This window comes from Phalaenopsis equestris, unplaced genomic scaffold, assembly GCF_001263595.1.
Source record: "Phalaenopsis equestris unplaced genomic scaffold, ASM126359v1 Scaffold000525, whole genome shotgun sequence".
NCBI lineage: Eukaryota > Viridiplantae > Streptophyta > Magnoliopsida > Asparagales > Orchidaceae > Phalaenopsis > Phalaenopsis equestris.
The window spans coordinates 57,546-70,738 of NW_018164965.1; the positions used below are offsets into that span (position 1 = coordinate 57,546).

General features: G+C 33.8%; 1 protein-coding gene across 3 annotated transcripts; it reads left to right on the forward strand.

The window, feature by feature from the left end:
• The first annotated feature begins 296 nt into the window (after nucleotides 1-296).
• LOC110028760 (DNA-binding protein MNB1B-like) lies at nucleotides 297-1,655 on the forward strand. 3 transcript variants are annotated; one of them, XM_020730740.1, is made up of 7 exons: nucleotides 297-419; nucleotides 502-553; nucleotides 665-763; nucleotides 853-910; nucleotides 1,008-1,052; nucleotides 1,160-1,312; nucleotides 1,500-1,655. In XM_020730740.1, exons 2-7 carry the CDS (start codon nucleotides 504-506, stop codon nucleotides 1,515-1,517), a joined length of 423 nt encoding a protein of 140 aa, XP_020586399.1. In that variant the 5' UTR covers nucleotides 297-419; nucleotides 502-503; the 3' UTR covers nucleotides 1,518-1,655. The 3 variants fall into 3 exon arrangements, with proteins under 3 accessions (XP_020586399.1, XP_020586397.1, XP_020586398.1); XM_020730738.1 differs by having other exon boundaries at nucleotides 299-419; nucleotides 496-553; XM_020730739.1 differs by having other exon boundaries at nucleotides 299-415; nucleotides 496-553.
• Nucleotides 1,656-13,193: the final 11,538 nt, after the last annotated feature.

Below are 13,193 nucleotides of genomic sequence, written 5' to 3' on the forward strand. Positions count from 1 at the left end.
TATTAGGGATCATATATTATTTTGAATATAAATTGCAATAGTGAAGCTGACAATTTTGCATATCAAATTAGCTTATTTTATGTTGATGATTTGTAATCCACCAACTTTCAAAATAAAAATTTAAGTCGATTAGAAAGCCTTCATTTATCTACCTGAAACTTGGACCACCCCGGGCCGCACCCAGCAAACCCGTTCAGGAACTGTCAATCTGCTATCTTGAATCTTCATCGGCCAAACATCATCTACACGGATCGATGACGTGGCATTCAGAAATTGAAATTCCCGCTCAAAATTTTGTATCGCATTCACACCCAATTGATTTACCTCTTCACACCTTGGCGCTCTTTCTTACCTCTCTAGCGCGCACAATCTCCCTCTCCCAACTGTCCCTGTTTGCGAAACCCTAAGCCTAACAGTAGGTGAAGCCGCGCTTCTCAACCTTTGCTTCCGATCGAATTCCTTCTGAGTCCTCATACTCCTGTGTTATTTTTGTAGTTTCAGCCATGAAGGTGGATCGTTCGAAGTCTGGCGATGCGCTCAAGTCGGAAAACCGGTGATTAGAGCTCGATCTCCTTCTATTTCTCACGCATTTTTCTAGATTCGGCTGGATCGCTTTAGGAATGTTGCTCAGAAATCTTTTTGTTTTTATTTATTGTTCTTGAAGCCTAGCGGCAAAGGCTCCGGAGAAGCAGAAAAAAGGTAACCGAAAAACTAAAGATCCCAACAAGCCGAAGCGTCCTCCTACCGCGTTTTTTGTCTTCATGTAAGCGAATTGTTTCATCGGCCCTATCAAATTTTCTTTCCATCTTTATCGTTCTTGAACTCCTATGTTTCTTTCTGTCCATCATACAGGGAGCAATTCCGGAAGGAGTTCAAGGAGAAGAACCCTAACAACAAACTGGTCTCAGTGGTTGGTATCAATTATCTACTCCTGCAAATCAAAGCTCTAGCGCCATCTAAAGTCAAATATTCTCTGTTTTTTATTAGCCGTTTTGATTTGATCTTAGGTTGGAAAAGCCGGCGGCGCTAAATGGAAATCTATGTCCGATTCTGTAAGCGATTCCATATCTGCATCTTATTTGTTCCTTTTATCATGCCTTTTCTTGTTCTGTCATGTTAATTATTTGTAGTTTTCTTTTCTAAAATCTTCTAAATTTAGGAGAAAGCTCCATATGTAGCCAAAGCTGATAAACTGAAGGATGAGTATTTGAAGAAGATGCGCTCTTATAATGGAGACAAGAAAAGCGCGGCAGATGATGAATCGTCAGACAAATCCAAGTCCGAGATCAGCGAAGTTGCTGGAAGCGATGAGGTGCGTTTCGTCATTTTGAGATTATATAAAAATTTAAAATTTCAATTTTACAGATGCTCAACTGCAAAAATGTTCTTTTGAGATTATATAAAAATTTAAAATTTCAATTTTGCAGATGCTCAACTGCAAAAATGTTCTTCATTGTTGCTATTTTATATATTTGATTATTTTTTATGCATGTTTGTAGGAGGAAGACGATGATTAGGGTTTGAAGCTGTGGAAGTTATTGTGGTGTTAGTACTAGTCTATTGCAAAGGAATTTATATTGCATCGGAATTATATATCTCCATTAAAAGTTTTTCTCTTTGTTTTTATTTCATGTTTTTGATGTTTACAGTGTAATTTTCGTGCCCATATATTGTTGACTCAATTGGTTTTGTTCGTAATCTGACTTGTTTGTCAAAATATACTAGTTGCATTAATGTTGATAGTAATTGTGTCATATACTTGTTTGGTTTAGATATATCGATTTTATTTATTTGTTGGCTTGTAATTGTTTAGTCAATTTAATTTTTGAAGTTATATTTTTTTTTTATGAATTGAAACATTTTTAAAATCTACATTTTAATAATTTTTGTAATAAATGCTTTATGTGAATAGAAAATATTATATCAGGACTCCCAATGCAGTTTGCGTTCGGAGTTTAATGTTAAGACGCCAAGCATCAAGTAGGGCTCCATTGTAACATACCAGTGTTAAAATAGGTGGAGTCGACGTTAGACACTCCACTTTTGAATTCCGAATGCATTTGAAGTCATGATGTAATATTTTTTCCTATGTGAAAGAATATTATCCTTAGTGTTCTGAGATTTTGTTTTGTGAGATTGATTAGGAAAATTTGGCCTTTATCTTGTAATAATAGAAATTGACTAAATATTTGTTTTCATGATTTTTTTTTTAATTTGGAGAATTATGATTGAAGGTTATTTGAGGGCTGTCAAAAAAGCTCGTTGTTTGCGAACTGTTCGTGTTTGGTTTGTTAATGAGTTCGTATTGGATTCGTTTGATAAGTAAACAAGACGAATGTGAATAAATTTTTTTGTTCTTTTAGTTAAACAAACCAACCATGAACAGTGATGCGTTCGTTCGTGTTAGAATCGTTATTGTTCAAAATATAAAATAATTTAAAATAATTTTATATAAAATTTTTTTTATATTTTACAAAATTTAATTTTATAAATTATAATATATAATAAAATAATAATAATAATATATTAATATTCTATATTAGTAATATACTAATATAGATATTATATATTTATATAATATAAGTTATATAATTAATATAATATATTATTTATATATATTAATATTAGGGATCTTAAACTTGCTCGTGTTCGGCTCGTTTGTTAAGAAATGAACACGAATATTGACTTTACGAACAATTTCGAATAAAGTTTATTTCAAACAAATTAATAGAAATGAACACGAATATTGACTTTACGAACAATTTTGAATAAAGTTTATTTCAAACAAATTAAATTTCAAACGAACCGAACATGAACACAAGTTCTGTTCGTTCGTGTTTGGTTCGTTTACACCCCTATTTATTTGAGGATGAATTAGCTTTATTATTTGTATAATATTTGTTGGATTTCAACTTAAATGAAATTTGATTTAAATAAAATTTTATTTAAGTTTAAAGTATGTTTTTTAGGAAGGTTCAAATATAATTTGAATATATTTTTTGTTTTTTTAAATAAGAACTGAATAAGATTTAAATTAGGCTTCGAATAAATTTATTTATATACAAAATAATTAACAATTTTTTATATATCTAAAAAAAAATTTTGGTTTTTATATTTATATTAGCGAAAATATTCCTCACAAAAAAATGGAATGTACCCTTTTTAAATAAACGTAAGTACATATAAATCTAAGTTTAAGTTTAGGTTTTAATAATGTAAATATATAGAAATTGTATGGTATGCATGTAAATATTTCTTTTAAATATTTCTTGAATTTGATTTGATTAAGCTTTTAACTTATTTGAAAAAGGCTAAAATTTACAAATAATTGAAGAAAAAAATTGAATAAGGCTTTAGAAATTCATATAAATATTAAAATATTGTTTGAGTAGGATTCTCGTATGGTATTAATAGTTTGAATAAGATGTTTATGAATTTTAAATAATGCTTTTAAACATTAAATAAAAAAAGGTTGATGTAATCAAAATATTTGTTATAAGGAAAATTCATGGATATAAAATTATTTAAATTAAAAAATAATAACTATAAATTTCATACAAAAAAAGGTGCATTCAAAATGGTTAATGATTAGCATATTGTAGTTTAGATGTGTCTTAATAAGATTAGATTCTGATTTTGATAGTTATAATACATTGAACATAAATGTTTATTATATTTAGAGCTAAATAAATACAGATTATGAAAAGAATTAATTGCGCCTCGTTTACAAAACTAAATGTATATTTAAATTATATATTGTGTATTTGATCCAAAAATTAAATAAATTGCTTTATGCTTAAACTGATTTTAAAATTTTTTTATTTGTTTATAAATTTATGTATTTATATTGGTGTAAAATGAATTTATATGTAATATTTTTTTTTTGTAAAATCATGCACCATTAGGTGTCTTTTTTAATCTTTTTTATAAATGAGGGAAATGACATGTTATATTAAATTCATCTCTACATGTTGCAAGTAAGTCAATGCACTTATTAGTTTATATGTATAAGTGTTACATAAATTTTTATTAAAACATTTCATGATTTTTTTTTTTCATAATGTACTTGAGATTTTAATCTTGTTGACATTCCTCTATTTCTAAAAAACTTTCGGCCGCGCTTATTTATTGTGGTGCGGCTTGAAAACACAATTAAGATTGTTTGCTTAATGTGGTGCAGCTGCAATTTTGGGAAAGACAAGAAACGTGGGTTGTGGGTTTGACCTTATTGCCTGCGTTTCTTTGCTATTCATTTACTGTCATACTTCACATAAAGCTCTCGCGATTGCTTTCGTCCCCACTCTCCCCTCTCTTGTCTCTCGAATTTTTCCCTAAATTAGATCTCTCGATTCTCTTTGATCCGCGGTTTGAGTTTTTTTTCCTTCATATTCTCCTCTCCCTTTCCCCTTTTTTCTTCAACTGGTTGGTGATTTTTGCAGCGGCCTTGTCTCTCGATCCTCTTGGATCATTGGATCTCTGTTGCCACCATGGTATTCTCTATGACCTTCTATTAAGGCATTTTGATTTAGGGCTGAAAATTTCAGTTCTTTGTTGTGCTTTGTTGTTTTTAGTTTGTTGTGTTGTGATGTGGAATTTGGGTGGATTTTAGTTGATGGATTTGGGTTGTTGGGTTGTGTTGTTGGATTTTACAAATTTATTAGGCTCTCTGTTATATTTTCGGTTTGATTGCCTTTGTTCCCTATTTGCTATCCGTTTGATAAATTTGGATGGTTGTGCTGTGATGTGTGTTGTTGCTTCCAAATTTGGCGGTGGTCGTGGATGCACATGGAAATTAATTAAATCCAAATGTGTTTTCTGTGGTTGTACTATACTGACCTAGTTGGTCACAGTAGTGATTTTGCGGTGGTTTCCCTAAATGATGGAATTTGTGTTGTGCTTTGGAAGTGATGATGTGTGGTGCTGATGTGAGGGTGTGTGGTGTGGAGGTGATGGGTAGGCAGTGGTGTGGAGATAGTGGTGTGGTGTAGAGGTGTTGTGTGTTGTGGAGGTGATGATGTCACGTGTGTGGATTTTTTGGTATGTTGTATGAAGGTGGTGTTGTAGGGTTTAGAGTTTGGTGTGGTTGAGACGATGTGTGGTGTGAAGGTGGTGGTGTGTGGTTGTGGAGGTGGCGGTGATGTCGATATAGGTAGTGGTGTGGTGTAGGGTGTTGTGTATTTTGGAGGTGGTGGTGTCCCGTGTGTGGATTTGTCAGTATGTGGTATGGAGGTGGTGTTATAAGGTTTATGGTTTTGTGTGGTTGTGGTGGTGTGTGGTGTGGAAATGGTGGTGTGTGATTGTGGAGGTGATGATGGTGTCGATACTGTTAATATTGTGGCATTCTTATTTGACAATATTGTGGTATTTCTGTTTTTATTAATTAGTTTTTTCATGCTAGTAATATAATGGTCAAGACCAAAGAAGTTGGTTCATCCGCGATGTGGGACAAAAAATAAAAATATTATTTTGCGTCCTTTGCCTCAAGAAGGTTGATCTAGGAAATAGACCTACAATATATTTCAACAAAAAAGGGTGGCAAAATATTATCAAAAAATTCAAGAAAAGTACAAACAAAGAGTATGATATGATGCAATTAAAAAACCAATGGAATCAACTCAAGAAAGATTAACAAATCTGGAAGGAATTGAAGTGAGAGTCAACAGGCTTGAGTTGAGATCTGATGAAGCAAACCATTGATGGTTTTAAGGAGTGGTGGGCAGAGAGAATTACGGTAAACAATTTTGAAATGTCCTTAAATTTGGTCAAATATTAATTTATTTTTAAATTGAACTACATATTATATGAATTTGTAGGTGGTGCTTGCTGTGAAAAAAATTAAATGCAGTGGAATCGATCCTGAGTTGGAGGAAAAGTTGAATCATATGTTTGGGGGTGTCGTGGTAATGAGTAACAATGCATGTGCCCAAATGAGACGAGGCATTCCTGAAAATTTGGAAGCGAAAAAATCAGGTGATCCCCTTGAAGGCCCGACTCGAGCCTCCATGAAGTGGAGTTCATGAGCCATTAGTGTCTGCGGGTTGCAAATAAAAATAAAATGATAGCTGCTTTCCTTAGAAGCCAAAATATCGCTGCTGTCGGCTTCATGGAGGAATGAACCCAGCACATCTCAAGCAAACTCTGTTGACCAGGTTCTGCAACTTCTAAATGTAACTCTAGAAATTTCTAAGAACTTTCCACAGTATTTTTTTTAATTGAGTTGCTTGAAGATTTGACTCAGAGTGATTTTTTCATCATGATGCTCGATGACCATAAGGTAGCATATCTATAATATTTTAATGAACGCTAAAACATTTGATAGAATTTTTTTTGTTTGCAATCGCATGGGGCATTTATATTTGTTTATTATTTTTCATTTTTGCTTTAGATATTTCAACTACTTAGGACATGGCTTTTATGCTTATTCATTGATACTTATATGTTTATTGTGTCGTTTGTACCTTATATGATTATAGCTAATTCATTGATGCTTATGTTTTAGCCACTTAGATACTAAAATATATGGATGAGACCAGAGAAAGGTGTAGAAGGAGAGTTGCAGTAGTTGTATGTTTGATGTACAAATATTATAACTCATATATAGAGTACTCCCCTTACATGACATCTTCATATGCTGGGGACAAATGGGTTGGGGAGTTGCTTGCGGGCCATTGAATGAGATTTAACATTATATTTCACATGACACAGACTATATTCACTGATATGTTAAAGGAACTGCACATAAATCATGGATGTCGACACTATTTTAGTTAAGGAGTTGCCCGTCGGAATTTGTCGGTAATCGAAATCGAAATCTCGTTGCTCGCTTCAGAAGGACATTTTAATTTACATGTATATATAAGTTTTAGAAAAATATGAAATCAAACTGACCCCATACTTTTCACAGTTTAAATGAAGTAGCACTATACCTCAAACTCTGCATCTATCCTGAAGGATAAGCTCAAGACTTGAGGATGAGGATCGATCAAATAAACTATGAAATATATGACATTCGTTCGGTCTGCGAAACTGTTTTATTTGCCGACAATTTCCCCTATTTAATATGAAGAATTAAATAGGGTTTATTTATGAAGCATTAAATAGGGTTTATTTTAAGTTGGGTTCGGACAAGCTTCATATAAGGGCAAAGCCTTATAGTTAATTACTTCTTAAATAACTGAAGTCATCCAAAAAAACTCTCGATAAAAATCAGAAAATATTATCTTCAAAGAGGTCAAAAGAATATGAATTTTCAACGAGATTGGACAAAGAGGTGTGAAAGGGGAAAAGGGGAATGAGAGGTGTGAAAGGGGAATGATTCAAGTTTGGAACATTTATTGTAGAATCCAAAGGAAGAGAGGCTAAGGGATGTCATGGATCTGGAGAAGAACCTCGGTGACTTCCCAATCAAACTTGTTGTTTGGCTTCAGTTTTGAGGAGAATATATTTGAATGTTTCATCATGCTAATTTTATTTGTTTAGGACTTACATTTGTGTAAAACGATCACACAAATGACCTGGAAGATGTAAGGATTTAGGTCATGATTAACGAAAACCTCAGAATCTTAAGACAAGTTAGGGCTTAGATTGTACAACAAAGCTATACAAAAGCCTAAAAATGAGTTGAGGATTTATGTTGCACTAGGCAGATAACCTCGAAGTCCTATGACTTTGGTTTTTTAATTCTAAGGAAGGAATAGTTTAGCTCGGGAAGACAGTTTTTGCTGTTGAAGATGGTCGTGCTGCCTACCATGCTTGCTCCAAGCTCCTCGTCGTGAAGAGTTTAAGTTTTCTAGTGTGTCAAGTTATGATGTCAAATCAGATTGCCATATGGTTGTAGTTTTTTAAAATGTTATGGAGCATATTAAAGTTGATTAGAGCGACACCGGTTAGGATCTTACGGTTCCCTCGTTACGATATCACTATTTTGTATCGAATTCACTTAGTCCAAATGAATTTACTAAACTCAACTTAATGAGTTCCATACTTTCATTTAGACCGTGGGAAGCCTCGTTAACAACTGTAGGTTACCTCCTTCTAGGGATCCCCCATCATCTGATAGAGATATCTTAATTTAGTTGCAATTTGTAGTTTTATGTGATGTTTGTGATTAAATTTTGAGTTATTTTATATTTTGAATGTTCTGGCGGTGTTTATTTTGATTGATTTTAGTTTTGGTTTTGGTTTTACGGCTATCCTAGTAGTTTTGATTTTCATGCAGGGTGAAATTATTGTTTAACATGTAAGCTTTGTAAGCATAAAATATATTGTGTAAAGTATATTAAAAAGACGGTACTATAAATTGTAAAAGCGTTCCTGACGAGTCTTCTTGTTCCACCACCTGAAACTCAAAATGCATGTAAGGGCATTTTATGTAAAGTGAAAAAATAAGGTTCTGATGATTTACCAAATCCTAAATCATATCTTGGTGAGCCCCGGATGATCTTATAAAGGGAGACATAGTGAGTTTAGCAGACCTCCGAGGTATCCAATAGGTCAGGAGAAAAAGCAGGTCCATGCTTCCCCCGCACCGCCTGGTGAAAAGTCTTCAGCTCATTTAAACTTATTATGTTGCTTAATAATTCATCCTGCAAATATCTCTAGTGTTTAATGAACATAGATGTTTCAATTATCCCTAAGAGTAGGGTAATCATCATTTTTCATTTAATTTGAGAATTATGTGGGTGAAGACCCTTAAAAGGAGTAAGTTAATGCTATTAAGTCACTTGGCCAATTTTAGCTTTGACTTGGGCTTGTAGTGTTCAATTTTTATTTACATTCACTTTTCTAATCCTCATTTAACCAAATTTGATTTAGCTTAGGTCACTACTAAGCCCTTAAGACCTTGGTGGATGTTTTAGTCATTTTGAAATTAAGTGATAATAATTTATTATCAAAACATTTGAATGTCATTTGACCACCTAATAGGGGTATTGAATTAATGAGTTATTAATATCCAAAATTATACCCAAAGTCTAGGATCATTTAATTTACTAGACTTCCAAATTTTAGTAATTTAAGAAATTAAAAATTTATCCTTTAATTAGGAAAAAATGAGATTGGTTTCTACCAATTAATCCCTTGTGTTTTAGTCATCCAAATATGTTAATTATGATAAAAAAGTTTCCCATTTCCTTTACTTGAATTAAGCCTAAATGTTAATTAAAACCAAATTCTCAAAGTTATACTTTTACCCATAAGGCTCTATCACTTCATAATTTATCAAATTTAATTCAAATGACTTTAGAATTTTCATCATACCTTACTCATGGGTCAATTAAGACATCAGAGGAGAAAATGCGATTTTTCAAAATTTAATTTAATTTATATAATTATTGATATGCAAAAATAAAATTTTTATTTTAATGCAAAAATAAGATTTTTCAAAGGAAATTCCATAACTTGACCAAGGCAAAGCCTAATCCCTTGAAATTTTTACTAGAGGTAGACGTAGACTAGAGAACCACTTGAACCAAATTTCTTGATTTTTTGAGTTATATTTGAATTATTAGAATTATTTTAAGTTATGGAGAGTTAATTAATTATAAAATATTTTAATAATTTTTGCATTTTTATTAAATCTCTCTGAGGTCAAAAAACCCAGAGAAACAAATTTCACATTTTTCTGAATTTTTTTTTAATTATTGAAGTGAAAGGTTAATAAAAATCATTTTTTAGCCTTTAAAAATTATTTTTAGCTTTAAAATTCGATATCTTCACTTAAAAAATTTTGGAAAAATATTTCAATTGCTCTTAAGTGCTTAGGAAACAATTGAGAACATTTTCATGAATTTTATCAATTTTGTGATTTTTATTTTTTTTTAATTATTTAAATATTAAAATAAGCTTAAAAAAATGAAGTTTTTATTTTACTTACAATTTTATTTTTAGAAAATTCTCCTAATCACAGAGAGCTCCCAAAACCAATTTTTATAAACTTTTTAGTTATGTTTTAATTATTAAAAACCATTCTAGTGTCAAAAATGTCATTTAACTTAGAGAATCAAGTTAAGTTATCAAATGAACTTCAAATGTTTTGAAATTTTTATAGAGAGTTCTCTGAGCTTTAAATCATAGTGGAGAATCAAGGTCAAGTCATTTAGATGATTATTTTTTCCAAATTAATTTTCTTTGTGTTTTAGGGTTCTGTGAGAGTTAAGTGTGTTCTTAATGACTTGGCCCATGAAAAATTTTCCAAAGGGTTCTCTGGTTACAGTAAACCTTTCAAAATTTCTTTGAATTTTTTTAAGCAACATGCTAATTATTATGATTAATTTATGTAAATAATAGACAAAAACTTAAAAAATATGTATCTCTGTCTAGAGGTCTTCTCTGACCTTGAAAAAAATCAGAGAATACCCCCCATGACAGAGGCAACAACTTGCCAAAATATCAAACTATGGTGAAATGTCTACATGCATGGAGAGTTAAAAGAATAAAAATCATATTTAATTAATTAAAAATAAAATATACATCAAATAAAGTTCAAACCATTTCCACACTGTTCTCCTCTGTTCACTGAGCACTAGGGTATTTTTCTTTTATTTTTGTGATTTTTCTACACCAAGATATGGATTTTTGAACTTCTGGTGATTAAATAAATAAAATAAAGCCCTATTTTTCTACTTATCCAACGCGTCACCATATCATCCTCGACGTCTTCAAAGCTCCACGTGGCATATTTTGGTTAGGCACCACCATCTGAGTCAGCCCGTGCTTTATGAACCACACCCCCATCCGGCGCAATTAGAGCCCTCTATTTGAAACACGCGCGATTCAACGGCTGTGGGTCATCGTCTCCAAATAGTGTGAGCCCGTAACTGTTAACCCTAAAACCTTAAGATCTCCCTCATTTCTCAACCAAATGACCTCGGGTTTGATCTTATGGACTCGTCTAAGTGTGACGAACACATCCATACGGTAAACATGTCATTAAACTAACCCTAATCACATGGAGAATCAAAATAGGCTCGGGAAGAGGGGAAGTTCAATACCTTTGCTCTGAGAAGGGAAGCTTCAATCAGAGGTGCTCGACACATTCGTGGAGGTCCAGGGGGGCTAGGGATTGAGCCTATGATCGTGGTGAAAAGTCTAGACCCAAATTTGATCAAAGCCGAATTTGGGTGTTGATCAAAGTCTAGTGTAGAGGCTCTCTGTGAGGGGGGTTTGATGGGTCTTTATACCCAACAAATCTCCACGTTGGCGAATATCCAACCCCTTAGGAGAAATATATCATGGAGTTTCTTATGCACCAATGTGGGTTAGGCCACCACGCTTCCACCAAGCTTCCAATGCGCCCTCGCTCCCCCCAACCCACTAAATTCCAAGAGACACTCCTCTTCAATTCCAAGAGACATCTCTTCATTTCAAGAGACTCCTAATTCTGGTATTATGAGTCGTACCTAACAAATCTCCACCTTGGCGAATATCTAACCCCTTTAGGAGAAATACATATACCCAACAAATCTCCACCTTGGCGAATATCTAGCCCCTTAGGAGAAATATATCATGGAGTTTCTTATGCACCAATATGCGTTGGGCCTTTTATATAATCTCTTAATTAAGATTCCTTAATTAAGTTTACAAGAAAAAGGAATTTCTCTTAATTAAGTTTACAAGAAAAAAAGAATTTTCCTTAATTAAGTTTCCAAGAAAAATGAAATTTCCCTTAATTAAGTTTCCATGAAAAAGGATTTTCCCTTAATTAAATTTTTCTTAATTAAAATTTCTCAGAAATCCTTTTTCTTAACTTCCGAAAAGAGCTCCCCTTTCCTTTCAGAAAAGTTCTGCCCCTATTTTCCAGAAAAGCTCATTTTTTTCTTCCAGAAAAGCTCCGCCTTCCAGAAAAGCTTTTGCAATTCTGGAACCTGCACCTGCAATTTCGCGTCCCGGAACCTGGATTTTCACAAAAGGGTGAATACTAACTTTCTTCTAATCGGCAGCCTCCAGTTTTTCTTTTTCGAGTGTAGCAACAGATTCCCTTTTCTCGTCTTTCCTGCATCCTAGAAAATATTCGCGTGCAGCAAGATTTTCCTGATTAATAGGAGGGAATTTCCTTTATTGCCTCTAGAGAAATCTAAAAAATATGCCTTCCAAATTTCTTCTCCGCAACAAAGGAATAAAAACAGAATTTATTTCCTTCCAATTTTCTTCTCCTCCTCCCGCAAAGGAATAAAATTAGAACTTGATTTCTCTTCCAATTTTCTTCTCCGCAATAAAATCGGAACTTGATTTCCTTCCAATTTTCTTCCGCCTCTAGTAAAGGAATGAATTCAGAGCTTCCAATTTTTTCCTCCGCTCAAGGCTGACGTCGAACTTTCCTTTTCGGATCGCCTCGCCGAACTCCTTCCCACAACCCGTCTATCTTGGTTGCGAAGAGGAACCGTACGGTTGGTGTTGAAGTCGCAGGTCGAGGGTCTGAACTCCTCAGTCTCGAACGCCTTTAGCTAATCCGCAAACTCGAGAATCCCTGGTGTCGCAGGCGGAAAAAAGCACTCCCTAAAATTTGCACTGTTCTGCCGCAAAGCCTCCTCGCGATCCAACGATCCAAGCTGCCGAAATTTCTTCTAGTCCTGAATATAGCCGCGAAAACCTGCTTTGCTAAAAACGTTGATGCCCGAAGTGCCGCAGACCTCCTTTGGAAAACTTTTGCAATTCGTGTCTTCAAACTTTCTCTGCGCCGAAATCCGAAACTGCCGTGAACCTTACCGAAATACTCCTCTATCAAAATCTTCTTTATTCCCGCGCCACCCAAATTTTTTTTCCTACCCTAGAACCTTGCTCTGATACCACTTATTGAGAAATTAGGGCGAAAAAAAAACAAGAATTGACACAAATCCAGAAGAACACATAGAGATTTAACGAGGTTCGACAAAGATGCCTGCGTTCTAAGGAGCAGACCGAAAGCTTCCATTTCAATATTCAGAAAAGAGTACGAAATACAAAATTCAGAATCTCAGAGATCCAGAGGCTCATCTAGGGTTACAAACAGGACCTATATATAACCATATAGTACAATATGTAATTACTTAAATTACCCCTATACCAAACTGCGGGGTATTGCCCCCGACCCGAACCCCCAACCCACATAATGAAACTCCCCCAATTGGACAAATCCTTCCACTCCGCTTCGCTCGTGGGCTTCACTCCACTCCAGCATCTGTCCCATTTATGGTATATGAGCCATACCTAACAAT